Below are 27916 nucleotides of genomic sequence, written 5' to 3' on the forward strand. Positions count from 1 at the left end.
TTACAGACTTCCAAAATTTTTCAGCAGAAAAAGTCATGCTTGAGAGAGAGAGAGAAAGAGAGAGAGAATTCTGAGTCCACCTAATTTAGAACAGGGGCCTGCAACCCAATGTGTTCGCTTGTTTGGTGGCTTGTTTTTACTGGACATAGCACTTGGAATGAAACATGAAATTAGGGGGAGGATGCTTTCTGCCATTGGGCCCTGTGAACAGTTCATGGATCTGGAAATAAAATGGAAATGGAATCAATAAAAATTCTATCACAACCAAGCCTAGAATAATACACTGGGAATGCCCTAACTATCACAGGAATCATGAGCAGAGAGCGGGAAGGAGGGTGGGGTGGGGTGGAGGAGGGGGGCGGGACCTGCAGGGTCTTCTGCTGCTAACCTCAGATTTTCCTGACAGAGCTCTCAGAAGGGCAACCCTAAACCACTTAGCCTCTCCCATCCTGGCTCCATCCACCTCCTTATGTTGTTATGTGGCCTGTAATGAGATTAATGCAGGGCACTTTGCAAAGAGGACATGCTAAGGGGGACTAATTAGACCCCAGCTTTTGTGCGGAGCTGCTGATGAACAGCTGTGGTGGGCCAGGCAGCTGGTTCCAGCAGCGGTCTGGTTGGCAGCTGGGCCCCAGCCACTGGGAGAGCCGTTGCTGCCTCCCGTCCACTTACGACGCGTGATGGATTTGCTCTCAAAAAGCCTACCTCTGACTCTCTCTCCTCCCTGCTTTTTAAGGAGAAATAATTTTGTTCCCACTTGCCAAGAGCGCATAGTGGTAGCCTCGGCAGTTGACAAATAAAGCAATCCCGGGGCCTCGTTTTTACATGGACCCTTCATTGCAAATAGTAACATCCATCCTCTAGCCTTGGGCGGGTGGCTGGCAGTGGAGAAGGCCCAGGGTCGGGGTCAGACCAACTTACATCCATCTGAGCCTCAGTTTCTTCATCTGTAAAATGGGGTCATTACTCCCCATGGCTCAGAGGACTCCTGCAAATGACATGAAATGGACCGAGGGGCCGCACTTCCTGCAGCGCCCGGCGTGGGCCAGAGTCCCTTTCCACTGCAAACGGCATCAGTTTAGAAATTTGAAACTTCCCTTATGCGCATCACCAAAGCAAGTCTGTCCGAAAATATGATATTCTTTTCATTAAAAAAATGAAGAACTTTCTAGGTCCTCACCTAATAATACCTGGATTTGGGGGTATTCACTAATCAAAACCACACATGGTCGGCTGATCCCTCCCCTCAGTTCAGGGCCTCTCTAAATGATTTGTGTTTTATTAATCAGCACATCTGCACACAAGTAAGAAACAGAAACACACATACGTGGAAAGGGTCATTCAATCTAGGAGCAAATGCTGCAGCACATTTGTGGGTCGATTCAGGATCTTGTTGCATAACATGAACCTCACAGGTCCTCAGGCTACAGGTTTAGGATCACTGGATGAGAGAGTTTATAGTAAATTACTTTCAGATTATTCAGGGAGGGGGGGTTCTTTGCATTTGCCGCAAAGATAAGCAGAAAATCACTACCCTGGGACTTAGGAGATGTTTTATCTTTTCTGCAGACTGTCTGAGAAGCTATGAGTTTAGCTTTCCCATCCTTCATCCTGTGCCCTAGCTCACACTCCCTTCCACCGCCTCCTGCAGGCTGGGACCTGGGACGGGGCTGTTTCCCCCGGAGACCAAACCAGACTGGGTCCCACCTCCTGCAGATTTACAGCATTGTGGCTTATTGATCGATGGACGAACAGAGGGAAGAAAAACAAAAGCGTTTTAATATCAGGGTCGCTTCAATTACACTGATAGTTCCTCCATTCATTCGTCTATTCCTTCACTGATGTGTCCATTCATTAAACAAATAGATTTGTTTTACTCACTAATGTATTTTTAGCATTTAGAACACTACCTGCCCCATAATAGGTATTTGATATCATTTCATTCTTTCAGCAAGTGTTTATTCAGCACTTACTACCTTCCAGTTACTGTTGAAGGTTCTGAGGATGCAGAAGGAACAAAACAAAGAGCCTGTTCTTGAAGCACGTGTGCTCTAGTGGGAAGACTGACAACAAACAAACAAATCCATTTAACCCCAGTGCCAGGGCAGGGGAAGGGAGGCAGGGTGGCAGGGAAGAGAGGCTGTGTTAGCAGGGGGAGCAGGGGGTGATCAGGACAAGGCTGAGCACAGGCCCTGCGTGATAATGGAGTAAGCCACATGTGAGCTGTCCTCTCCAATGTTAGCTCTCATTAGTCTTACTAACATGGGTCACTTGTTTAAAAAAAAGAATTGAGTCTGAAAAGTTCTAGGTGGCTGGTGATTTTCAGCCAGCAGCTGCTCAGGTCTACTTACACGCAGGTTGACCTCTGATTGGAACACACTTTAGCTTCCACTATTTTTCACTGGGACTTACCAGTGTGCACAAACACTAGCTGGCCGTCGTTGATATGAGCCTGCGTGAAGTTGCGGACGCTCTGACCAGGAAGGGACTTGAGAGCCAAGTGTCCATTGCTGGGTGGAGTGACCCCGTAGGCAAGGTCCTGTGGGGACGAGTCTGCGTCCTCTGCACAGAGATCGGCACGGCTAACCTCGGTGACAGAATTCACCCAGACCTTCAAAAGAAGAGAAACACAGGTCTCACCAGGACCCATTCCAACCGCGGTGTTATCGGTAAACTGCATCGCAATGAGACAGACAGACCCTGGCCCCTTGCTCCAAGATTTAAAACCCAAAGCAATTCACCAGCGTTTCTGAAGCGTGGGGCCTCTTAATTCGAAACAGACACATCATTAAATGCATGTCATAGTGTTCATTTAATTCATGAGAGTTACGAGGTTTCAGTAAAAACAGGATCCAGAATTATTTATTCAAAATTAGCTACTTAAGGAACATACGCATCTATAAAAAGTGCAACAGTGATAAAGGCAGACGGCTACCACAGGCCTCCTGTGTGGCTGGCGCGCACAACCCACAAGAGTGGAGTGAAGGAATTCTACTCATCGCTTTAAGAAGCCAGTGATTTCATCTGCTTTTAAATAGTTGAAGGAAAAACAAACACACATTGGTCCTTCTTCCTTCCCCCATCCCCCTGGTTGCGGGAGAGCAGGTGGCTGGCCCTGGTGGCCGTGCAGTGTCCGCTGAGCTGAGCGCAACAGCGTTGTGTCTGGGGAACTCCCGTTTTCCAACCACACGTGAGATCTGACTGCATTGCCTGAGCATTTCCGACAGCATGCTGTGCACGGAGTCTCTGCATGTGCCAGGGGACTCCCAGGTGACGCCAGGCATTCCAGGCACTCCAGGGACCAGGAGCCCTGTCATCGAGTCATGGAGCAGCCCTCCGTGGAGAGGAAGAGGAACCAGGGAGGAAACGGCAGGCACCACGCAGACATGAACTGTGTCTTCTCTTTGAAGGTCCCAGGTGCCATGAAAAAGATTTAACTGGAGCAAAATGAGGGGTTCTGGAGTTGGGGGCGGGGGTTAGCTGGGAGGCTCATTTGAGGGAAATCAGAAGGAAGCGAAAGAGGAGCCAGGGGAGGGAACTGGCAGAGGGAACAGCCTCGGTGGGGGCACAGGACAAGCCAGGTGGCCAGCGAAAAGGGGAGTCAGACACGTGGTAGAAGGCAAACGCTGCAGGGACTTGAGGGCCCCCTGGGAACCCTGGCTTCCCCCGAGTGCAGGGGGGGAGCGCTGTGGAGCGTTAGGTGGGGACTAGGCTGCTCTGGCCCGGGGCGGGGCAGAGTCCTCTGGCCTCTGGCTCAGGAAGAGACTGAGGTAAGCTGAGGCTGGGAGCAAGGGAGTCCAGCAGGCGATGACAGCAACCATCCAGAAAGAGGTGAGAAGCCAGTGGCTGGAAATGGTAGCGGTGGGCAGAAGGGGCCAAATTCTGGGTGTAGGGCAAAGGGAAGGCCAACAGAGCGTCAGAAGAATTAGCTGTGGCGGAGGGGCGTAGAGGAAGGAAAGGTAGTGAGGACCCCCGCATGCTTTGCACTCACCAAGGAGAAAGAGAAAGAGTTGCTTGCAACTGAAATGAGGGGAGATTCAGGGGGTGGGTTTGGGGAGTAAGATTGTGTCAGTTTTGAGCATGTTGACTTTAAAACGCTTACTGAGACATCAGATCACATCTGATGGGACGAGGCTGTTTTGAGTTTCTGAAATCATGCGTCACAGGACATGTTGCTACCACGAAAAACGGGCAGCTCTATCACTAACTACGTTTTTATGTTTCTGCCTGTATTTATAAATATCTTCCACAGAAACACTGTGCATATTCCCAAATGTCTGTGTCGTTCTTCGCTCTCTGACCGGAACCTTATCTTGTGTGTTTGTTACCAACTTGTTTAAAAATACAATCCTAGCCCTGGCTGGGTGGTTCAGTGGATAAAGCATCGTCCCTGCATGCCACAGTGGTGGGTTTGATCCCCGGTCAGGGCACATAGGAGAAGCAATCAATGAGCACACAACTAAATAAAACAAGTAAGTGAAAGGAGTTGATGCTTCTCTCTCTCTCTTAAATCAAAGAAATAATTTTTTTAATTCAATCCTAAACAGCTTAATAGATGATTTCTCTAGTCAAAGCAAATGTAGTTCAATCAGTGGCCCCTTTGCTTTCAGTAAGACCAGATGCAGCACCCAGTCTTTGGTGACACAAATCTCAAATAGGCAGGGAGAAAGAAAACAAACAAACAAACAAACAAACAGCCTGACCAGGCAGTGGCACAGCGGATAGAGTGTGGGACTGGGATGCAGAGGACCCAGGTTCAAGACTTCCAAGGTCACCAGCGTGAGCATGGGCTCATCTGGTTTGAGAAAAAAAAAGCTCACCGGCTCGGACCCAAAGTCGCTGGCTCGAGCAAGGGGTCACTCCCTCAGCTGTAGCCCCACGGTCAAGGCACATATGAGAAAGCAATCAATGAACAACTAAGGTGTTGCAACAAAAAACTAATGATTGATGCTTCTCATCTTTCTCCATTCCTGTCTGTCTGTCTCTATCTATCCCTCTCTCTGACTCTCTCTGTCTCTGTAAAAAAATAAAAAAAATAACAACAAAGACCCCAAACTTCAATTCAGATTGAAAAGTGATCTGAAGCCCAAGAAATCCTGGTATAAGGAATAAATATTTGAAAAATATTGATACTTATTAGTAGAAGTCATTTTTTTTCAAGTGAGAAGAAGGGAAATAGTGAGACAGACTCTCACATGCACCCTGACTGGGTTCTACATGACAACTCCTATCTGGGGCCACTGCTCAAATAAAGCAAGCTATTTTTAGTGCCTGAGGCTGAAGCTCAGACCAACCGAGCTATCCTCAGTGCCTGGGGCCAACACACAAACCAATCAAGGCACTGGCTATGGAAGGAGAAGAGGGAGAGAAGGGGCGATGGAGGAGGGGAAAGAAGCAGATGGTCACTTCTCCTGTGTGCCCTGACCGGAAATTAAATCCATACACTGGGCCGACACTCTATCCACTGAGCCAACTGGCCAGGGCTGCAATTTTTAAATATAAGATTTAGAAACCCAATTATGATCCAATTTAATCCCGGTTGTCATCCTCATGTTTAAACCTTTGTTTTGAGTTCCATGTGAGGGATAGGAAACAGTCATGAATTCAGCCTCCCACGGTCTGACCTTCTGGGCATGCGGTCATCACCCAGACCTCACCACCCAAATGCCTCCCCTGACCTTACTCTCACAGCCCTTTTAGTGATGACAAGTGCTTATCAGAAACAAGCAAATGGTTCTATTTTCGGTGCAGAAAACAACAAAACAAAATGGGCAGGATTATAGAAAGCAAAAGATGAAAACTAGGAAAATGAAGCCCCCTTGTGGACACAAACCCATTGGATAGACACAAAGATCACTGTCACTCTTGAAGACCAAAAAGATGCCCTAGAAGAACGTATTTCAGAGTAAAATGCAAAGGACTTGCCCGAGGTGGTTCTAACTCAGATTCCTAACTCCAGTTTGTCAGAATGGAAATCATCTCTGGTACAAAGAATAGCCGTGACAATCAGCCAGCCAAAAGCCCTGTGAGTGCTGAAATGATGTTTAAAGCAATGGTTTCAACCTTTTTACACTTGGGGACCAGTGAAAATAGGAGAATTGTTTTGGGGATCGCTAAGATAGAAATGAAAACCATTATTAGTATTTTGTTCATCATCTTTTAGTTATATAATATTATAAAATAAAAATTATCTAAAATAATCAAACAGTAAACAATATATTTTTAAATATAATACAACTGAACTTTTTAGAGAGCAATATTTAATTCAAGTAAAGGTAGTGTGAAATCTGTTACTTCTTTGCAAGATACATAATCACATAGTTTTGTTTCCAAGAGACAAGTGCTACATGGACATCCATTCCGTTTCTCTGTCTGGTTTTTATTAGTGATGGGGTGAAAAGTCTTCTCACAAGTAGGTAATAGAAAATAGATTAAAAATTTAATAGCTTTGTGACAAAGAGATGGCTAGTCTTCTTCCAGTGGTATCCAACATTGTGACAATGATTGCATTGTACGTTTGGACACCAGAGTGACATCCGAAGATAAATCTATCAGGTTTTCTTTTTCCTAATGCTTAAGGGAGCAGGCATTGATATCTTCCATGAATGGGTTATTGATCCAAAGGTTACCTTTACAGGAATCCTCATTTTCAGGGTAATAATGATCCAAGTTTTGAAATAATGCTCTTACATGTTGATTTATTATATTAAACATGAATTTTCAGTTGATGTCTGCAGCAATCAAAAAGTCTTGGAAAAGTGGACACATTTCTACATCTTCTCCCTGTATGCGACTTTCCCAAAGAACAAGTAACTTTTTGAATGCATCGTCTTATTTCTTACTGTAAAAATGTTTGTGTTAAACCCCTGAAGAGAAATATTTAGTTCATGGAAGAGGCTAAATGTATCCACCATATATGCACACTTAGCCATCTATTCCTCATCCAACAAAAGCCCTATTAATGCAGAGTTTTGCTCTTGCAAAGACTGTTTCATCTCTTCTCTCAGCTCGAAAAGGCATGAAGAAGCCTTCCTCTTGAGGATTACCTCACCTTCGTGTAGAGAAGATGTTGGTGTTGTGAATCCGTGCTCTCACATAGTGTCGTGAACAGTCTGGAGTTCAAACCTCGACTACGAGTATCACTGACGATCCTCACTGTGTCATTCAGCACTGTGTTCAATTCAGGGGAAAGTTTATTTGCATCTAAATGCTGCTGGTGAAATTGTACAGGGTGTGGACAACATTTCTGGGTGCACAATGTCTTTTACTTTCACAGCTCCCTCTGAGTGATGCAGCACCGTCCATACACACTCTGGGGCACTCTCCCCAGTCTAGGCCCTCCACTTGAAAGTACTCATTAAAAGCATTAAAGATCTCTGAACTAGTGGTCCGACCTGGCGTACCGAGACAACCAACTAGTTTTCCCTAAAGTCTTTATGGCCAATACCCCTCACGAAGCAAAGCAGAATAGCATGGCTACTCATGCCAGTTGATCCATCAAGTTGAACAGCAAAAAATTTCAATTTCTTTATCCTTTCTACAATTAACCAATATCATTGGCCATAGCAATAATTCTCTGAATAGTGCTTGAGGTATAGCCTCAAGTTTTTGTGTGGCTTGAGGACCCAAGCTTTCCAGAGTGACATGTAAGATACAAGGCTTTACTAATTCTTCAGCAATAGTGAACTTTTCTGTTTTTTAATTTTTGATATTTGAAGGGCATCTAAATAAGACACTCAACACAGCAATTTGTCATTGTTTTCTTCATTTGAATATTTTGTTTTTTTTATTTGGTTGTGTAATCTTGAAAGATTAAAAAAGAAAAAACTTGAAATACCCCAGTGGTTTATCAATAAGATTGAGAAATGCTTCAAATGCAAATGACAAGTTTGAGAGATTTCATTGCATCATTGGGCAGAATTTCAGAACATACTACACAGGAGGGCTGTGGTGATAATTTACTACCAGGCGCTACAGTGAAACCAAGTTTTAAAGATTCCTTATTGTACTGCCTAACAAAGTTTCCTTTTCCTTTTTTGGTTTCTGTTGCCCCTTCCAAATTATCCACACATTTCTTTTTCATTGTCTCTTTTAAACTTGAAGCACTAGTCCTCAGTTTACGTTCCATGTCATCATGACTTTTACTTGACTTGTTTTCACTTTTGAAGAAGGTTGAAATGTTTTGTTGTTCTTTTTTCTTTTCCAGTTTGTAGGGTTTACAATTTGTAGCACAATGACATTACACACACAATAATTTATTTGCAAACAATATGGATGTGTTCTGAACCGGCGAATACATGCATGACTATTTGGGCAAGTGTGAAAAAACATATATTTAGACTGTGCACAATAGCGCATGATGGTGCAAGCTGGTCCTCGGTTTCTGAATGCCACATGCATGATACATTGAACACTACATAACTTTGTCTAAACACTATTTGCACAAGTATAAAAAAATGAACTACAGAGAAAGGGGGTGGAAGTCTGAGCGTGCGCATAACCTAGCCAGCCAGAAACGGAAACACGCAACAGAAAGTTTTATCTTACCGTACATAACAGTGTAACATGGTACAACCTAGTGGTTGATTTCCTAACTCCACTTGTATAATATGTTTTTTGTCTGTTGCATATGATTTGTAAATTCTCTGCATGGTGCAAAGGGTTGTGTGAATGAGCGGACAAGTTCCAAAGATCTCTAAGACAACCTCAAGAGTATTTTCATCAATAATACAGGCTGACAAGTGGCCATCACCCTAAGCACAAGCTAATGTGACTAAGACCACTGGGTCTAGACTCTTCATACAACATCAAGGTGGTTAAATCGATCAACAGACTGGCATGAAATTTCTGGTGGACTGGCACAGGTCTGCAGACTGGTGGTAGGAAAACACTGGTTTAAAGTACTTCAAGAGAAAGAAATGCATCTGAAACACTGGGACACAGTGGCTAACATCCAGATTTCTGCCTCTGAGCTCCCATCCAGAGTCTGAGATGCCAGTAGCCCTGCTACCCTCACACTCCCACTTCCTGCTCCCAGGTGATCACTCCTGCCACATCCTCCAGGCCCTGGTGACAGGTAAGAAGAATGGGTGGCCAAGCGGGAGAATCTGAAGGTCTTGAGACACTGCTGTTTGAAAAGTCAGAGACAGTGTCTTTATACACCTGTTCTGTCTCTCTGGAGAACCTTAAACAATATACAAGTCTTGTGAATTCCTGCTTAGAACAGCTTCCCCCACCCCTACCCCAGACTCTACCACTGTTCAACTTTTTGGTTTGGGGCAAGTCAACCTCTGGAGTGTTCACTCTCTTTTCTTTAAAATGAGAGCAAGAGCCAGCCTCGCTTTATGTACCACCCCAGGTCCTCGGGCTTCTTAACTGTAATGTGAAGGAGGAGGCAGCAGAGCACCGTGGTTATGAGCAGAAGCGGGCGTCCACCTGTGGCTTTGACCTTGGGCAAGCATCTCTAAGCCCCTCTGTGCCTCAGCTCCCTCGTCCTTAAAACAGAGGCGGTGCCTCAGGGTAGCTGAAGAGCACCTGTGTGAATCAACGCTGTGTCCGTAGGACAGTGCCAGGCCCAGAGCAGCACCAGGCAAACATCTGTTTGTGATCTTTGTAATAATGTCATTGATAGCCATCGTTACTGCTTGATATGCTTTGAAATCTAGCAAAAGGAAAGTCACCAGTTTAAAATAATCCACTGAATTTGCACCTTCTGCCTGAGAAGAAGTGGTGGATCACTGCAACTGTGGAGCAACTGTCTGTTGTTGAAAAATACACTTCTGTGGCCCTTTCTATTGTGATGAAGTGCATGCACTTTAGACAGTGGCTTTTGGAAAGGTAACAAGCCTGATATGTGACGACCCTTGTAACAGGGTTAAACATTATTGATTTGCGAGAATACCTTGCAGTATATCCAACACACACAATCTTGCCAGGAAGTTACTCTCACTTGCCCTTGTTATGATATTTTCTCATGGATGTGACAGGGATATCATACTCCAATAATAATAATAATAATAATAAATAGGGTTAGAAAGTAAAGAATGTCTTAGGCATCCTAAACTGTCTATACAGGCTCTTGAGGTTAGCTAGACCCATTTACCCATTTATGACGGAGGTTGAAATTTTTGAAATTCAGTTCTTCAAAAATTTTCCAAAACTTCACGTTCCTCTTTGACAAGCTCCCAGCACTCCAGTCTCTGCAGCAGTGACCAACCTTGTGCACCATGCAAGAACATGCACCCTCAGGAGGCAAACGTGTGGAAAACATCAGACCTTGGTGATGATGTTGAGCTGTAGGACGTAAACAACTCCCATGTCACTACTGTTCCAATAATGGGACATGAGGAACTAATGGGTTCATTCACAACTGCCTTTGGTTCTTTCTCATCAAGTTGAAATGATGCTGACATGGATAATAGATAGTAGGCTTATATCATAAATTCAGTGCACAAGGTTTCATTACTCTGACATCCTTACAGTAATTTTTTCACATTATACTCTGCATAAGAGGAAGGCAACACTGTCATTGTGCATCCTGGTCTACAACCCCTTTCTTCCGAATGTCTAAAATTTTTATAATGTTTTGTGTTTTTCCTCTTCTGTATTTCCCCTCCCTACCATGACTTTGGGCCACAGGAGCAGCACCTCAGGTGAGTCAGCAGATGACGCACCTGGCTGCTCCACCTCCCTTCCTTACCTGCAGCAAAAAACCAGCCTGGTGGGCAGCATGCGGGCGGGCAGGCAGGCAGGCAGGCAGGGTGACCTGGCAGCTGGGCCGTAACAATGGCATCATGGAGACACTTCAAGGCTGAAGGCAATGATCTGACCGCACCCCACCCCACCATAGTCATATGTCCCATTCTTTAGTATTAGAAATAATACAAAAGAAAATCAAAGTGGTCGCCCGAATGTTAGTACGATGGATCTGAGAGCATGGAGCAGCTTACCTGGAGGGGGTTATTGGCTGTTAACACTGGAGCCTCATCATTTACAGACTCCACTGTCACAAAGAGAGTTTAGGGCAAACTCTGTTTCCCAAGTTCCGAGCTACTCGCAAAGATGGTGAACTTGTCAAGGAGTTCCTCACTATCGTCATGAACATAGTAGATCAATTCATTCTCTACCTATTACCAACAACAACAACAAAATCGCCAACTTACTAAAATGTGATTTAAACATTTGAATACATTTGCCATAAAAGAAATCCTAGCTTGTTTTTATGTCTCCCCAACACAGAGAAGGACATGTTCATCCCATGAACTCTGACCATCCGAAGCAAATTAGGATGGTATGGTTTTTACAAAGGGATGCTGCATTCTAGAAACAAGGTTAAGGGGGGAACAGAGCACTTGGGCAGTGAGTGGTAGTAAAAAGAATGCCGGACTGATTATCAGCAGGCCTGAGTTCAAAGGCTACTTCTAACACTAAAATAGGTTGTGGGCAAATGATACATCCAGTCTTTTTCCAATGGGACAACCCCCACAAAAATTTAGACTCTACCTGTTTCTACAGAGTGATTCATTTTGGAAGCTGAGGACTGCTTTGTTGAACTATTCCAAATGTTAGATTTAAGCGCTGAAAGAGCCCTTTATCCACTGATTGGATTTCTTCTCTTTGGAGACATATGAGCCAGGGCAACACTTAATTTCCCCCAAACCTCTCTTTTCTGAGTTAACCAGGCATTATTCCTTTAATTGTTCTTTGTATGAGAAGTGACACCAGCGATCTCCTAATCCTGTTCCTCCTCCTTCAGAACACCGTTCTTTTGGGGGTGCATCTCTTAACAGATGCTACCCAACACTAGCGACCACACATCTCCCGTGGACAGGATATAATGAAATTAATAGAACCAAGTTATTTTATCAGGGCTGATTGCCCTCATGGTAATAACCCAAATGCAAACATTACTTTTATCCCTGATAGGTTCCATCTTTCCAATTTTCACCTGAGATAGGCATCCAATGAATTTGCTCTTCCTCCTGGATTTGTCATAACCACACATTTTATCAGAATGCCTGTCTTTCGTGTCTTTAGGGCCCGGATGAACTACTGAAGAGTGAAACCAGAGGCCAGGGGGGTTTTAAAGCTAGACAGGAACTTGGCTTCCGCGGGTCTGTGACCCAAACACACAACAGCAGAGAACTTGCAGTGTTCAATGGGAGCAACAGAACTTCTGAAAAAGTCTCCGGGGCTGTTTGTTTTGATGAAACACAGCCAAAAATGGTAACAGTTCCATTTTGCCCATTCCTGTGGCGCACTTCCTTCGAGTGAAGATTTTTTTTTTTTTTAATCTCAGGGGTGTTTCTGACAAAAGTTGGAAAGTTCACAAAGACTCTCAAGGGAGGGCTGTGGTCACCTGTGCACAGGTACAATGCGAATTTCTCTGGAGGTCCATGGGCAGAGGAATCCCAGACCCCAGGGATGGCCCAGAACATGCCGTTTTAAGCATGGGAAGGCAAACGGGGCAAATGGTCCTGGTCCAAGGGCCAGAGAATTGTGAACCTAACATTCTTTAGGAACGTAGCATTTAAGCAGAAGTCATCTCCTCAGTACTTCCCTGGAGGAATGCATCATTCTCTCAAGGTAGTGGCTCTCTCCGAAATTACATGCCACTTAATCGGTGTTAATCTAGAGCAGGCATGGCCAACATATGGCCTATGGGCCAGATATGGCCCAGGTAATGAGTTTATGTGGCCCACGATTAAATTTTTAATATTCTCTGCTATTTTAAAATCTCAGCTACTCAGAAGCAGAAGCGTCTTTGATTATTGGAAATTGAGATATTTAAGGAGATAGTGATATGTGGAAAAGAATTCTGCGTGTGACTAATCTAGGGTTAACTTCCAATAATTGGTCGAATGGTTTTGCGATACTTCTTTATTTTTTTAAAAAAATCCATTATAAAGATTTACAACTTTTGTACTCTTCTGTACTCAATATGAACTGTTTGACATTTAGCAGTGATGTGAAACCCACATTCTTTTAGGCGGAGTTTGCCAGTGCGCACCCAAGGTCAAAGAATTCGTTATTTTTGTGGCCAGGTGTGCTGAATCAAGTGGCATTGTAGCATAGACAATAGCTGCAGTTGATACCTGAAAACATGTCCAGGCTCTTTGTAAAATGAAATAATTGTTTTATTTGTGATATAACCCTTTCAAACTCATTCTATTAATTGAATATTGTTTCGATTGATTGCAATACAATTTGAATATTTATACGGCATATAATTATATTTTTATTAAAATAATATTGTATATTAAAATTTTTTTCACTCACATTTATTTATAAACAAATTACATAATAAAATTTTACTTAAACGAATCATTTTTGTATTTAACATTTTTTAATTTTAGTATTTTGTCCGGCCTGTAAAAAAAGTTTTCTTTCTAATCTGGCCCGGGGGTTAAAAACTGTTGGCCACACCTGATCTAGAGGGTCTGGTGGGAAATACCTATTCCTCGACTTCTAACACCAGAAAAACATCTGCTGATCTGAAGTTATAGAATATATAGCACACTTATAGAAAACCTTCGAATACTGGAAAGTACTCAGTTCCCCTGTCAGCAATCATGTTCAGGGGCTAACATGTCACCCTCTATCCACACCTCCACCTACCATTGCTCACCGTCTCAGTCAGGGTCGAAGGTGAAGCTGAAACCCCAGCACTGGACCTCCTGACCTCACCACCACCCACACGGCCCACGCGCGCAGCTCTCGCCAACTGCAGTCCCCGCGCCTGCCGCCAAGCTGCTCCCTGTCCCCCCTCTGCCGGAATGCTTGCCCCCCAAACCCACTCCATTCACCCAGGAGCTCATAAAGGAAACAACAGGGACCTGCCTGCCACCTTTCAATATTTAAAAAGAAAGTAACGGAAATCACTCTTTTATTCTGATAAGAAAGCAAAAATCTCACACTAATGCCATTCTAGCCCCAAGCAAAGAAACTCGATAGCATAGCAGCCCAGCCTTGACTAGTCAGCTTATGCCAACTGGACACCAGGTTGGCGGCCATGTCCACCTGCTTGATTGCGGGGCTGGGCCATTTTAGCCACTGACCGTGCTACCCTCCAAATAGGGCATGACCCAGAGTGTACTCTGCCCACAGTCTGTTCATTAAGTAAGCAGTGAAGGCATGAAAAGACCCATGAACGACCAAACCATCCCTGTGCTGAGCACCTGGGCATTACTTGGGGCGGGGTGTCTGTGACACTGTGCAGTTCCTCTAGAACTGGGCAGCCAGCATGGAGCAGGAGCTGGAAACTATGGCATGAAAGCCTCCACTGGAGAAATTAGAAATGTTTAACCTAAAGAAGATTAAAAAAATCCAAGAGAATTTGGTAACTCTTACTTTCAAAAATTCAAAGATCTTTCATGAAAACAGGCACGATTTGTTCTGTTGACTCCTAGAGCCAAAAGATATGTCTCAGTGGCAGATTTCAGCTCAGCATAAAGAACTGTCTAACACTGGGCATTTTTTTTAAACTGGAAGAACTGACCACAGGAAGTAATGAGCTCTCCGTCAATGAAGATATTTAAGCGATGGCTAGATGACCTTTCTACAGGGTAACTGGTTGGATTAGATGCCCTCTCAGACCCCATCACCCTCAAGAGTCAATGAGTCTGAAAAATTAATGGCTAATTTTTTTCTCTTTTATCTAAGATACACAATCATATTAGCTGAGAGGTATTACCTGTTTCCTGGTGAATTTCATGAGCTTTACTCTGGGAAAATGAGAATTTTCAACATAACCATGTCTTGGCGGTTTGTGTAGAACAAATTCACAGTCAAACCCCTCAAAATATTTGCTTGGGATTCTGAGGTTGTCTTCCTTAAGTGCTTTAGAGCCACCTTCTTGGACGGTGAGATTTTGTACCTCCAGAGGGATCCATTTAGGGACGATATCCACCAAGATGTCAACCCCACTCACAGCATGGAAACCATTCATCACATCCAGCAAAAAGCGGTCCTGCTGTTTGCCAGGGGCCGTTTGCACATAATGGATGTTACCATCATCGATATCCCGCTGTGTGAAAACCAAAGGCGACGTCTCACCAGCACCCAAGCTGCTTTCTTCCGGGAAAGATTTTCGGAGGTAGCCATGCATTGGCGGGGTTCTGACGACAAACGTGGCCCCGGAAGGAATATTATCTCCGTGCAAAGCCTGGAGTTCACATATATGACACACAGACACAAAAAGAAAGACGTATTCATACATGGAGGAGTCAAGAACTTTTGAACCAATTTTTTTCTATTAATGCCCACAAACAGCTTAAATGAAAATCCGGTTTGATACACAGTTTAAGCCTAGGTCTGGTCTGGAGACAATGCCAATAATTTGAAGTACAGTCCAGGTGGCAAAAAAAAAAAAAAAAAAAGGAAAAAAAAAAAGTCATGGTCAAGACCACTGCAGTAGCAGCTCATGGGCTAACAAGGCAGCATTCACAGTGGCAATAAAGTCGGTAGGCAGAGTGCTGAAGTGAAAGAAATAAAATGCTATAAAGAGAAAGAAGAAAAGATGGTGAAGGAACAGCTGAATCACTGACCTCACCAGACTTTAGAGGAAAGTTTGTTTTTCTTTGCCATTTTGACTAGCTCCGCATTTTCAGTAGACGGAAGGTACTGATTCAGCAAACTCCATCTCCAAACGGTCTTTGTAACTTATCGTAGCTTAACTACACCTGCCCTCTGGTGGTGAAACTTACACATAAACTCAATGCCTGAGTCGGGAGCAAATGGCTTCTGATTTGAATGCTTTCCTACCTGATGTCCTTGGCTGCACTCAGCCATCACACCAACTTGTTTGAAGTCCTGAGGGTGGATTCAGAATAGCCCGCATTTGCGGCCCATCATCATAAAGCAGTATGTACAGGGTTAGCCTCAGTGGCGAACCTTAGTCTCTGCTCACCCTGGCCAGCAGACCTCTGCCAGCTGGAAGTTTCCGGGTAGGAGCCCTGAGAAGCCAGGTGGCTCTGGTGTGTGGTGTCATTCCTGGCATCCCACTGGTCTGTGCTGATTTTATCCATCAATTCAGGAACCTAAGCCAGCCCACTTGTTCAGAGCTAAGGAAAGAAACTGTGCAACAGGGTATCCTCAGCTGCTTTAGGACTCCTTGTGTTTGTTACACCAAGTTGTTACACTTGCTTCATCACATCACAAGTGTAACTCAGACCAAATGAAACAGTGGCTGTGTTGATAAAAAATGACAAAGGTAAAGCTCTCTTCACTTCCTCTAATATGCAGCGCCCTGCACATTCTGAGCTTACCCTACACAAAACAAGCTCACACACCTGCGTGTGTCTGTGCACGCAGCTTTAACATGAGGCTTAATGTCACTTACCAACCCTGTCCAACTATAGGGAAGTTAGCAGTCAGGAAACCAAGACAACTGCCAGCTTTTCTTCGCAAGGGCCTCCACATTTTTTTAAAAAAAAGTTATTCCAAATGCCAGAGGAGAAATCAACACAGAAACAGCTCTCAGGAGCAAACAAGTAGATGATTTGCCCCTGTGGCTGGGGGGTGGGTGTTCCCAGGGCCAGGCTGGCCACCTACCTGGAGCCTTGCTCTGCTCAGTTTTACCAGTTTTCCTTCCTCAACAATGAGGGTCTTGCTGTGTAGCTGTGGGTGGCCTTCTGGGGACACTCGCACGCAGACACCCATTTCTAAATACGTATCTTTAACTTTCACAGTCAGGTTGAACACATCAACGCTGCCCACGCCATCATGAATGTAAACCACACGTCCCTGCTTCAGGTCATGCTGGGTAAAGGAGTGAGACAAGGAGTTGCTGACCAGTACCTGGCCGTGCTTTGGGGACCACACCACGTGGCATTGGACATCGCGGTCCGTTCGAACGTCTTGGTTCGTGGTGACACTGAGGTTGGCCGGTGTGAGGGTGCTGTCCTCTCCTCTCCGCACCAGCAGCCCCGTGTTGTTGGCTATCCGGACATAGGGGTCTGATGCTCTGACCTCCAGAAGGGACGATACAAAGTGGACACCGTCTGTCACAAACAGGACGAAGCGGGCGGAGTCGGCGCCCCGATGCCTGAAAAGCACGCGGCCCTCCTGCAGGTCCTCCTGCCGGAACTGGTAGTCTCTGAGTGGGGTCGCTGGCTCGCACCAAGTCCCCATTTGGGATGCCCTGCCGGGTGTAGAGCAACTGCCCATCGTCAAAATCGGAGTCGGGGTCATGGTAACAGAGGTCGGCCAGGGTCAACAAGCGCTGGCCGTCCCACACAACATGGAAGATGTCATCTACCACCCTCACGGGTCTCTCATCATTCTTCAACCCGACAGTAATGGCGACTCTGATTTCGGTGGACAAGGGCTCCGTGTCAAGACCGCTGACCGCCACCTTGTGGCCTGGTCCTGCGGCGAAGGCCACCAGGAGGAATTCGTCCCCCCGGGTCTCAGAGTCATCGTGGATGTACATCAGCCGCTTGCCCATTATGTCCTCCCCTGTGAACATGGTGATGCTGTCACGACTCCCTAGGGAGTCTGAGAAGTCGATCCGTTTCAGCTTCCCATGCTGAGGACTCCTGGTGACTTCATATCGGAAGGTCTGATTGTCCGGGGTCTGGGCGAATAATTCCGATGTTGTAATTAACTTTCCTTCTCCTTCTCTTACGGACAATCCCCTGTTGGTTAAAATAATACGTGTCCTACCTGCTCTCAGGTTGATCGTGAACGTGTGATTGTTGGATTCAATGTGTTTTGTCACCACAGAGAATTTGAAAGAGTCGAGTGCGTCCACCCTGGGCCTGTCACGTGGTGTGTAGCTTATCTCTGAGGCTGTGATGTTTTGTTGGCTGAAGAGCGAGTTTGCTTTCAGAACTTCCTTGCCAAGCAGCAACGCTCCTTTCTTGGGTGGGGTCAGCACCTTGAAATGTAGTTCTCCCCCGGCGACGTCCACACCCTCTGCCACCGCCTGCAGGTGATCAGAACTCAACACCTGTCAGTTCGGTGTATCGATCTCGAGAGGCACATTTCTCAGAAGCGTCAGCTTTAGCCACCGGACGGTCATGGGAAACGTCAGCCCATCACTGACCCTCCCTTCGACGGTAACCTGAAAGTTAAAGTGATCTGAAACGTCCTCTCGTTGCAGTTCTCTGAAGGTGCTGCAGTACCGGACCCGAGCCCGGTCAATGGAATGCTGAGAGAAGGTACCAACTTGTTTCCACGCACCGCTGGACCCCAGCCGCTGAATCTGGCCAAACTGAGGCCGATGGGTGATAACATAGTGCGTCTCCATGTCCTGGAGTTCGCCATTAACCACCACCGACAAGTTCCTCTGTGTGATGAGCACCGTGCCACCCTGCGGAACGACCACACCGGTCCTGGTAGCCACCTCAAAGTCCCACGGAACAGCCATGACCCGTAACACCACGGTGTGGCTGACCAGCTCCCCGTCACTTGCTCTGAGAAGGATCCGGGAGTTCCGATGGCCCCTGTGCACATAGAAAACATGGCCCTCTCTTAAATCCTCATGGGTAAAACTACCAAGGGCTCTCCCAGGAGCCTTGGTGCTTTCTAAAAACCCGGCATCTGGACTGACGTTGACAAGAACTGAAACACTAAGGCTCAGGGGGTCTGTGTCTGGGTCTGACACATGGATCACGTTTGGAGTTAGCCGTTTCCTGCAGTTCTCAAACAGGAGAAGCATGTCCCCTGTGGGGAGCTGAAGCAATGGGGGATCATTTACTGGGATGACATGGATGTTCAGAACATAGGGGTCGTGTCCTTGCAGGTCTGATGGCATTTCCTTCCTGCTATGGAAAGAGACGGAAACGGTGAAAGAGTCCGTCGGTTCTTCTGAACCATCGTGGACGTACCAGACTCTTCCCTGCCTGAGATCTAACACGGTGAAAGCCTTCTCCAGTTCTTGCACTGGGACGACACCTAATCAAAGGAACCCATGAGCAGGCAGGTCCTTTATTTTAAGTAGTATTTGAGAAGGGTGGATAACCAGTCCTCAGATTTCACATTCACCCTCATGTGCTTTTGCTCCAGTGAGGCTTGCCTGCCTTCCTGGACCTCCAAGTCATTCAAAACCAAGAAAGGGCGAACAGCATCTTGAAGGGAGGGCTGGCCGACCTCGGGCTCAGCCGTGGGAAGGGAAGTCTCTGGTGGAAGCAGGTTTTCTGTTGCTGTGATGGGAGGGTTTTCAGCATCTCTGCTCTTCCTGTTGCACCCAGCAGATACATCTTTAGAGAAGAGGGCATCCTTCAATGCCCCTTTTTCTGAGTTGGCTTCCAAGCCTCGTATGCACCCTTTGAACGAGACTCCCCATACAGACTTCATGGGCATGGAGGCAAGTTCTACCCTCCTGACTGCTCCCCTCTGACGGTCATCAATGCCTCCCACATACAGGGGGCCTTTGGGCACGAACGGTGTGTGTGGCAAAGGCAGCGATGTCCTTACCCCTTGTCCGTCCACCACCAGGTCCACATACAGTCCCAAAAATCTGAGTTGAATGACGTGCCACTGGTTGTCACTAACTGATCTCAAGGAAGAGAGCTGAGCGTCACCCGCACGCCTTCCTACACGAGCCTGCAGCAGACCGTGAACTATTTCCAGAGCAATAAAACCCCCCTCCCTGCCCGACTGGAACAGAAGCAAGGCTTGCCGCGTTGCCGTCTGCAGCGCCAGTTCCAACAGCGCTCCCCCGTGCGCAGTCCATGGCGGGAAGGCGACATAGGACCTGGAGCTAAAGAAATTGATGGCTTCCCCATTCCCCGCAAAGAATTCATCACTGCATCCCAGGGACACCTCGTACACCTTCTTGAATCTGGGGTACGATCTAAGGGACTCCAGGAGCTTCCTCTTGTTCAACGCCACATCCTCCATGCATCCGCGGAAATTGAGGAGCTCTCTGTCTAGGTAGGGGACATCGAGTCCAACGCGGCTGCCGAGGTAGATTCCGTGCTGAAAACGCAAACTGTGTGTCCCACCAGGGATCCAGCCAGTCGTCTCATAACGTTCGTCGATTACCAGGGAGATGTTACCCTTGACCCAGGACAGTTCCAGCAAATGCCACGCCAAGTCATCCACACGAAGGCGTTGCTCAGAAAGGAGTGTTTGTTCACCTGCTCCCAGGTTTGCTCTCACCTGGAAGAGGAAGGATTGTAGTTAATCAATCTCACCTCATTTTCTATTTTTTAAAAATAGGGCCATTCAGAAAGGCAGGGATAGGGTGGGGGGAGAGAGACACTTGGTCATGAAAACTCCTCACACATTTAGGCTACGTATAAAGGATAAAAATTTTCTGGGTCAAAATACTTAAGACATGCCGGTATTAGAGAAGATGCCACCCTCCCAAACGGCATGTGACTTTATCGCAGCCAAGTGCCAAAAATCACAAGGACAGTGGTTGTGTTCTCCTTCTCACTGTTTTTCTCTCCAGGATCCGAATGCTTGTCTGTTTTTAAGGATTTTTTTAAAAATCTTACCTGTAAGCTTCCTAAGAGAAGTTCTATGATACAGTAGTCATATATCCCAGCCGCAAGGAAGAGTAGTCCCTGTCGTTTGCTGGTTTGAAATTTTAATCGGAGGGATAGCTCAGAGGAAGCTTCTTGGATGCGGAACTCCACATAGCTCTCGCCATAAAAGGATGCTGAGGGGACACGTGAAAATGTATGAGCAAGTGACCTCATCACACAATGACTATTCCACTTCCTATTGTCATCTACCAGGTGGCATAGTAGATTCTGCGATGAGTCTATTTAGATCCTTTTGAGCAAGCTGATACACACACCTGCCAGCTGACTGACCATTATCCAGAAGTTTCAGTGAAATTATACCCCCTGCCCTGGAGGGCAACCTATAGCCAGTGACTGACCGAAGTCGACGTAAGATACCTGTAGAAGTCCGTGCTGCCACTCACAGTCCAGCGCTCTCCCGGAGTCAGGCTGAGACGAGACCAGCTGAGCCATGACTCTGCCTGGTCTCTTCTCCAGCCCTGACCTGCCTCCCTCACCCCTTTGCAGTTCTCTCCTGGTGGCCCTCACTCAACACGCACCTGCAGACCCTGCCTAACCCTCTGTCTCTAGGGAACCACACCTGAGATAGGCAGATAGCAAGCAAGCTACCTACCAAACCAAACTAACCTAGGAGAGCCTTACAGTTGAGTAAATCTGGGCCTAGCAAAGCTTAGGGACTTAGGTAAAATCAACACTTACGGATACACAAAACTAAGTCAAAACCCCAAGCATTCCCAACCACTGTCCAGGGTGTTTACCAAGACAGGAAGCCAGTACAGAAATGACTATGAGCCCTGCAGACTTTCTCAGATATGCACAAGCACCTTTTCCTCTAGTTAAAATAAAAAAAAAAAACCATTAATAATTAAACTCAATAAAACTAGAATGTAAGGATCAGTTCACGCAGCTGACACAACAAATTAGAAACCCACTAATGCCCCAAGTTTATCTGACTGGCCTTCCCGTTGCTGAATCCCCCCATTCCGATTTGGACAGACTTCGAGGCTGCATTGTTAAGTTTTCAAAACCAGGAAATGTTTTCTAAATCGTAAACTCGACCGCTGAGAACGACTCAGTAACATTAATAAACAACATCCCCATTATTTTCCCATGTTCACCTCTCTGGCAATAAATCAATCCCCGTCCCAGCTGGTGGCTAGAAATTTCCATTGCCTCAGGGTAAAAACAAGGAAGCAGGTTTAAAACTTCTGGTTAACACTTTCTCGCAACCCTGGCCAGTTGGTTCAGTGGTGGAGTGTCAGCACAGCGTGTGGATATTCCGGTTGATTCCCAGCCAGGGCACACAGAAGCAGCGCCCATCTGTTTCTCTACTCCTCCCCCTCTCACATCTCTCTCTCTCTCTCTCTTACTCTCTCTCTCTCTCTCTCTTACTCTCTCTCTCTCTCTCTCTCCCTCTCCTGCAGCCATGGCTCAATTGCAGTGAGTTGGCCCCAGGTGCTGAGAATTGGCTCTATTGCTTCTGCCTCAGACACTAGGAAGAGCTTGGTTGCTGAGCAACAGAGCAAAACCCTAGATGGATGGGCAGAGCATCACCCCCTAGTGGGCTTGCTGGGTGGATCCCGGTTGGGGTACATGAGGGAATCTGTCTCTGCCACCCTGCCTCTCACCGATTAAAAATGAAAAAGTCAAACAGGCAAATGGCTCATCAGAGTGCAGTGTAGACGTTAACTCCAGCTGACATGCAGAGAATGAACTCAGAGGGTTGGGGGGAGCAGTTGGGGAGAAGTGGGTGGGCTCAAGAGACATTCAGAAAGTCAGACTCTCTGGGAAGGGAGAGGGAGAGGAGGGGCAATCCAGATTAACCCAGACTTCTGCCTGGGTGCCCCCTTACTCAGAAGGGGGCCCTGGGTGAGAGGCTGTGGTTTTGTTTGGCTTCGTTCTGCTCATGCAGATGACCGTTTGGGGAGCTGATGGGTGACTGACCAACTGGATGCCTGAGGGCAGGGTCCCACTTGTGGGGCCTAACAAGCCATAGGAAGGAGGTTGAACCTTATGCTGCAGACAGCGGGGAAGCACAGTAGTTACCAGTCGGGAAGAGACACAGCAGCTCTGTGTTTTAGAAAGACAGGTCCTGAGACTACACGAGGGTAAAACAGCAGTCGGGCAAGAATCAGTGAGGAAAAGATTTCAAGACAGATTCCAGAGCTCTCGCTGAAAATTAGAACTACCTCTCTATAATAGAATATTTTTGGTAATTATATATAACCTAAATATGTTCTACAGATGACATAAGTGTAAAAGTTTATTTTCTAAGTTAAAATAAATAACAACAGAAACAAAACTTCTCTGCCAAAGTATTTGCTCTATACAGCATCCTAAGATGAAGTCCAAGGAGGAGCTTTATAACATTACACAACAGCCTTCACTTGTAGGAGTGGAGTAACTTCGCGGGGAGTGGAGTACCTTCACGGGAGTGGAGTAACTTCATGCGAAAGGAAAGCCACATTTTGTTCCCCTCCCACACACACACACATACACACACACAAATCTATTCTTAAGATTTTCTATAGTGTTTTACTCTGGGATCGACATTGTATGCTTTATCGAACTGAAGTTGAATATTTATTTGCGGTCACTAATTTTATCTAGAGCACTCTGGGAAAGAAGAAAACTTACAAGTAAGAAATAACTTGGCTCACACACCTAACAGGTCCTTGCAGGCCCAACCTCCTTATTCATGGAAAGTCAACCTCAATAAGGACGTTTCTAAAAGTCTCGCTAACAAAACTCAGGTCCCCTAATATGTAAATTGGGACAAAATGAATGAGTGAAGAAATATTTGCTCCAGGGCTGCAGACTGGGCCCCACATGACCCCATAGGGTCATGTAGACTCTGATGTGAGCAGCTCCTGCTGCAATAGAGCAGTGAGGAGTCCTGGTCCGGGTGGCCCCAGTTGAGCAGACTACGCTGTCCTTAGTGTCGTATCCTGCATGCTCCACATGTCACACATGTGTTTTCATGTTTGGTCCATGCTGTCTGGGAGCTTTCCAGTCCCAGCCACAGGCTTTGGAGTGAGTTAGGTTTGCTATCCACATAGGCAGAACCTTTCCTGAAGCTCCTAGCTCCTCATGCCTCTCTGATACCACGTACCACCTTCTGACTGGCAGTGATATGGCCCTTGTATTCTCTCTTTCACTGGGACAGAAACTCCCCATATGAGCTTCCTGTTGCTGCTGCAATAAGATTACCACAAATTTAAAGACTGAGAATAACAGATTTATCATCATAAGTTAGTGGTTCATAGACTCAAATAGGCCTTGCTGAGCTATAATGAAAGTGTCAGCCCTGGCTGGTGACTCAGTGGATAGAGCATTGACCCAGCATATGGACATCCTGGATTCAATTCCTGGTCAGGGCACACCGGAGAGGCAACCATTTGCTCCTCTCCCTTCTCTCTCTCTCTTTCCCTCTTACAACCAGTGGCTCGATTGGTTCGAGCATCGAACCCAGGTGCTGAGGATAGCCAAGGTGGTCCAAGCACGTTAGCCTCAGGCACTAAAAACAGCTTGGTTATTTGAGCATCAGCCCCAGATAGGGTTGCTGGGTGGATCCCTGTCAGGGTGCCTGCAGGAATCTGCCTCACTATCTCCCCTCCTCTCACCTAAAAACAAACAAACAAACAAATAAATAAATGAAGGTGATTGCAAGGTGTACTCCTCCTGGAGACCGCAGGGAGAATGCCTTTCCTTGCCTATCAGCCTCTAGGGGCTGCTCACATTTCCTGGCTTGAGGGCCCAGTTAGCAATCATATTGCTCCAACCTCTGCTCAGACATGGACTCTAACCAGGATCATCTCTCCATCTCCAAACCCTTAGTTTGATCACATCCGCGAAGTACCTTTCACCATGTAAAATAACATATTCCACATTCTGGGAATTAGGATGTGAGCATCTTGAGGGGGACATTACTTTGCCCACCATGCCCCCCAGGGCATCTGTCACCCAGTTGCTCATGGATACCGAGCATCCATCATTTGCAGGTACTGGGCTAAGTGCAGGGAACAGACTGGGCAAAGCAGCAGCACTGGAAAGGGCCCCAGATGCAGAGGGTATGAGCTTTGTTTGTGCTTTGTATAACCTACCTATACAGCTGTATTTCTAAAGTAAATTTCAATTGTTATAAAGAGATTTTAAATTGAAAAACCTGGTCTTTTTGGCTTTCCTGCATAAATCAGTCACTCTAGCCACTCAGGGGCCCACCTGTTCCCACAGCAGAGAAACCACGAGTGGGGCGTGGATGCCCCGTGTCCCCTCCTGCCACACCAGGTGCTGCCTGGCTCGCCATGACTCACTGGCCACTGTGAGCATTTGGGTTTGCTTCAGACAGAAATGGCAGTGTGAGGTGTTAAGATATTCACTGTGGAACCAGAAGAAGATATTAGAAAGGGAGGGAGAGTGGGAGGAAGGGAGGGAAGGGAGGGAGGGAGGGAGGGAGGGAGGGAGGGAGGGAGGGAATGGAGGGAGGGAGGGAGGGAGGGAGGAAGGGAGGATGGAAGGAAGGAATGAATGAAGGAAGGAATTAAGGAAGGAAGGAAGGAAGGAAGGAAGGAAGGAAGGAAGGAAGGAAGGAAGGAAGGAAGAAAAAAGAACTGAGGCTTCCTTCATCTTTGTTACAGGTTGGTTGACTGGCACCCTCCCTCAAACTGGCATGTGAAGCTCACGTGCTAGATACACAGTCTCCACCAGGGAGGACAGGACTATACAAGGCGGAAGGGATGATGGGGTGCCCTCACTCTCTCTGTCCCCATACAGTGCCACAGCGCGCACGGGTCTACCTGGTCAACTGAGTTTACGATTCCACTATCTCATCATCGCTAAACAAATCATCTCAAGCAGGATCAATTGCTTTAAAAACTCCTGCTAACAAATCATAGGTTAAAGATACATATAAATAATATAAGGACCACTAAATACCAAGGAGCCAACCAATATGAGAAAAATTATTGAACTGTTGACAACACGGGTCTAGTGCTAAGTGTGTACTCTACCTTGAGGAAGTGGTGACAGCATGATTACTATTTGATTTGCAAAGAGAGATACTCTAGGGGTGTACGATGAAGATATTCTCACTGAGGACATCTGTTTACCAGACAAAGGCAGCAGGACATGAGACTTGCCAGCCCCATGGAGGACACGTCACCCTCCACCTTCTGTCCTCTAAGGACTGAGAGCAGCCTTTCCCTGAGTCACTGTTGAGTGATTCAAAGCAACAGCCTGAATCGCCCACAGAAATAAGGAAGTCATGAAACCTAAATTCAGACTGCACATATGACTGACTGACAACACACTCAAGAAAATATTCCTTCAAGGGCTTCCAGTTATCTTTTGGTGAGAGACCTCATTATCAATATCTGTCATGCAACTAGGGCCCCGGATGAAGAATGGTGTATATGTTCAAGTATAAGCTATGGAATCCTTTATTCAATAGGTCTCCTCGGCCCACATTCTGAGCCCCTCGGTGGACATCTCACCCCTTGGCTGTTGGCTTTGTACCCAAGTTCACCACACAGAAGAAGAGAGGAGGGAACTGAGTGTGTACCGCGTGGTTCTTGGGCCGCTAGGTCTTACACAGCACTTACTCAAGCCCTCCCTGAACAAACCCCTGTCTCAGTTTTACAGGTGCAAAATCAAGACCTACAGAGGTAACTTTTCCAAAGTCCCTCTGAGGATATACGACTCCAAAGCCAGGGGCTTTTCATCGCCCTACACTGACCATTAGGATCACTGGCCCACCTCTCACCACACCCCACCTGTGCCCCCAAGATGTCCCTGGCTTGCAGATCTCGCCTTCCTGCTCAAAGCCACACCAAGGCCACAGCCCCAGTGGCCTGGACCTCCCGTATGGCCCAATCCACCTCGCACCAGGTAGACAGGGCAGGGAAGAGGAAGACCCGGGAGGAGGGAGGGAGGGAGGAGGACTAGGAGGTGGAGCTCCGGAGGCTCCGCAAACAGCAGAACTGAAACGAGTAAAGCTGGGGAGCTGGTGTGAGGTCCCTACTCCTGGCCAGTCCCCGCGGGAACATGACCCCGAGCTTCTGGGGAGGCTGTCGGACCGTGCAGGTAGCAGTGACCCTGTCTGTCCCACAACGAAGTGAATCCGCGCCCAGAATCTAACCCGAACTCTAGAGATACAAGGTCCTCGGTTTACAAAGTGTTCTCCAAAAAAGTCTCAAAGCAAGTTTTTTGTTGAACTGAATTAAATTTCAAAGAGCCCCTGAGGGCAGGAAGGCTCAAGCATCCGGCTCAATTATGTAAACAGTCTCAATAATTCTGGTTTTATTATTAAGCCGGCTTCTGAGAGGCGGCATGGAACTGTAAGCGCACTCGCAGCGAAGGGACCCAGAAAGCTTCGGCGCTCTAGTGCTGGGTCTTAGGGAACAATGAGTTGAAGGCCCCAACCCAGCAGGGTCACGTGCGCCCCGGTGATTCCTGGGGCCTGGGGACCGCGCCAAGCTGGAAGGGGTCGGGGGAGCGCAGCCTGGGTCCGGCTCTGCGACCGCGCGGGGCGGGAACCGGACCTCCGCGGTGGTTTCCGAGCAGCCCGGGTCGGAGCGTCGCGCGCGGGGCGGGGTTGGCGCCGAAGCCGAGGCGCTGGCCCAGCAGTCCCCTCTCCCGGCCAACCAGTGCGGGAGTCAAGGTCGGGGTCTCTGCAGTGCTTCGGGCATGGAAACCAGGGGCCCCCGCCCGCGCCCCACCCTGCTCGCCCCCTCTCCTGGCGGCCCCGCGCGCAGCCCAGGGAAGGACGGGGAGGGAAAGGTGGGCGCGTACCTCCGAGGGCCCCGCGCGCCCCGCAGAGCCCCAGGCAGGCGGCCAGCAGAGCGAGGCCACGCGCCCCAAGCCTCCCCATCCCGCCGCCGCGGCCCAGCACCCGCGCGCCCTGCAGGCCACCAGGTACCTGCGCGAGCCCCGGCCCGGCCCGCCCCTCCCCACGCGGAGACCCGCAGCTGGGCCCGGGGCGCCGCCCCCAACCAGGGCCGGGCCAGGCCTGTCAGGCAGGGCGGGGAGAACCTCACCCACCCGCAGCTGTTGCGTCCCGTCAGCACCTGGCCCCACTCGGGGATTGGCGGGCAGACCCGGCCTTTCCCAGGGACGACGGCGCGGGGGCCCAGCGCCCGGTTGGGCAGCGAGGGCACTGAGGACGGGGTCCCCGCCCTGCCCGGCGACATCTGCCATGAGTTTAGTGCGCGAGCAGAAGATGATGACAAATGAAAGAAGAATTTCTAGGGGGGGTGGGAGGCCGAACCCTAACACTCCCCCGGCCGGAGCGATCTCATTCCCAGAGCGCAGGCCGAGCTGTGCTTATTGCTACCTCCAGGGGTGAACCTGGCGCACGCGCACCAGCAAGTGCCTGTTGCGTGAATGAGAACCGAAGCAAGCAGAGAAAACGACCTTATCTTTTCTGCGATTTGATTCCAGGA

At 47.5% G+C, this 27916-nt stretch overlaps 1 protein-coding gene across 1 annotated transcript in view; it reads right to left on the reverse strand.

The window, feature by feature from the left end:
* Positions 1-27664, reverse strand: part of LOC136319496 (chondroitin sulfate proteoglycan 4-like) — a 46794-nt gene extending 19130 nt beyond the window's left edge. The window contains 9 exon segments of the mRNA XM_066252740.1: positions 2413-2611; positions 10950-11126; positions 14693-15163; positions 16552-17092; positions 17094-18963; positions 18966-20106; positions 20448-20611; positions 27267-27393; positions 27512-27664. Of these exon segments, the coding sequence (XP_066108837.1) occupies positions 2413-2611; positions 10950-11126; positions 14693-15163; positions 16552-17092; positions 17094-18963; positions 18966-20106; positions 20448-20611; positions 27267-27393; positions 27512-27664 (4843 nt within the window).
* Positions 27665-27916: the final 252 nt, after the last annotated feature.

Source organism: Saccopteryx bilineata, chromosome 1 (assembly GCF_036850765.1).
Source record: "Saccopteryx bilineata isolate mSacBil1 chromosome 1, mSacBil1_pri_phased_curated, whole genome shotgun sequence".
Lineage (NCBI taxonomy): Eukaryota > Metazoa > Chordata > Mammalia > Chiroptera > Emballonuridae > Saccopteryx > Saccopteryx bilineata.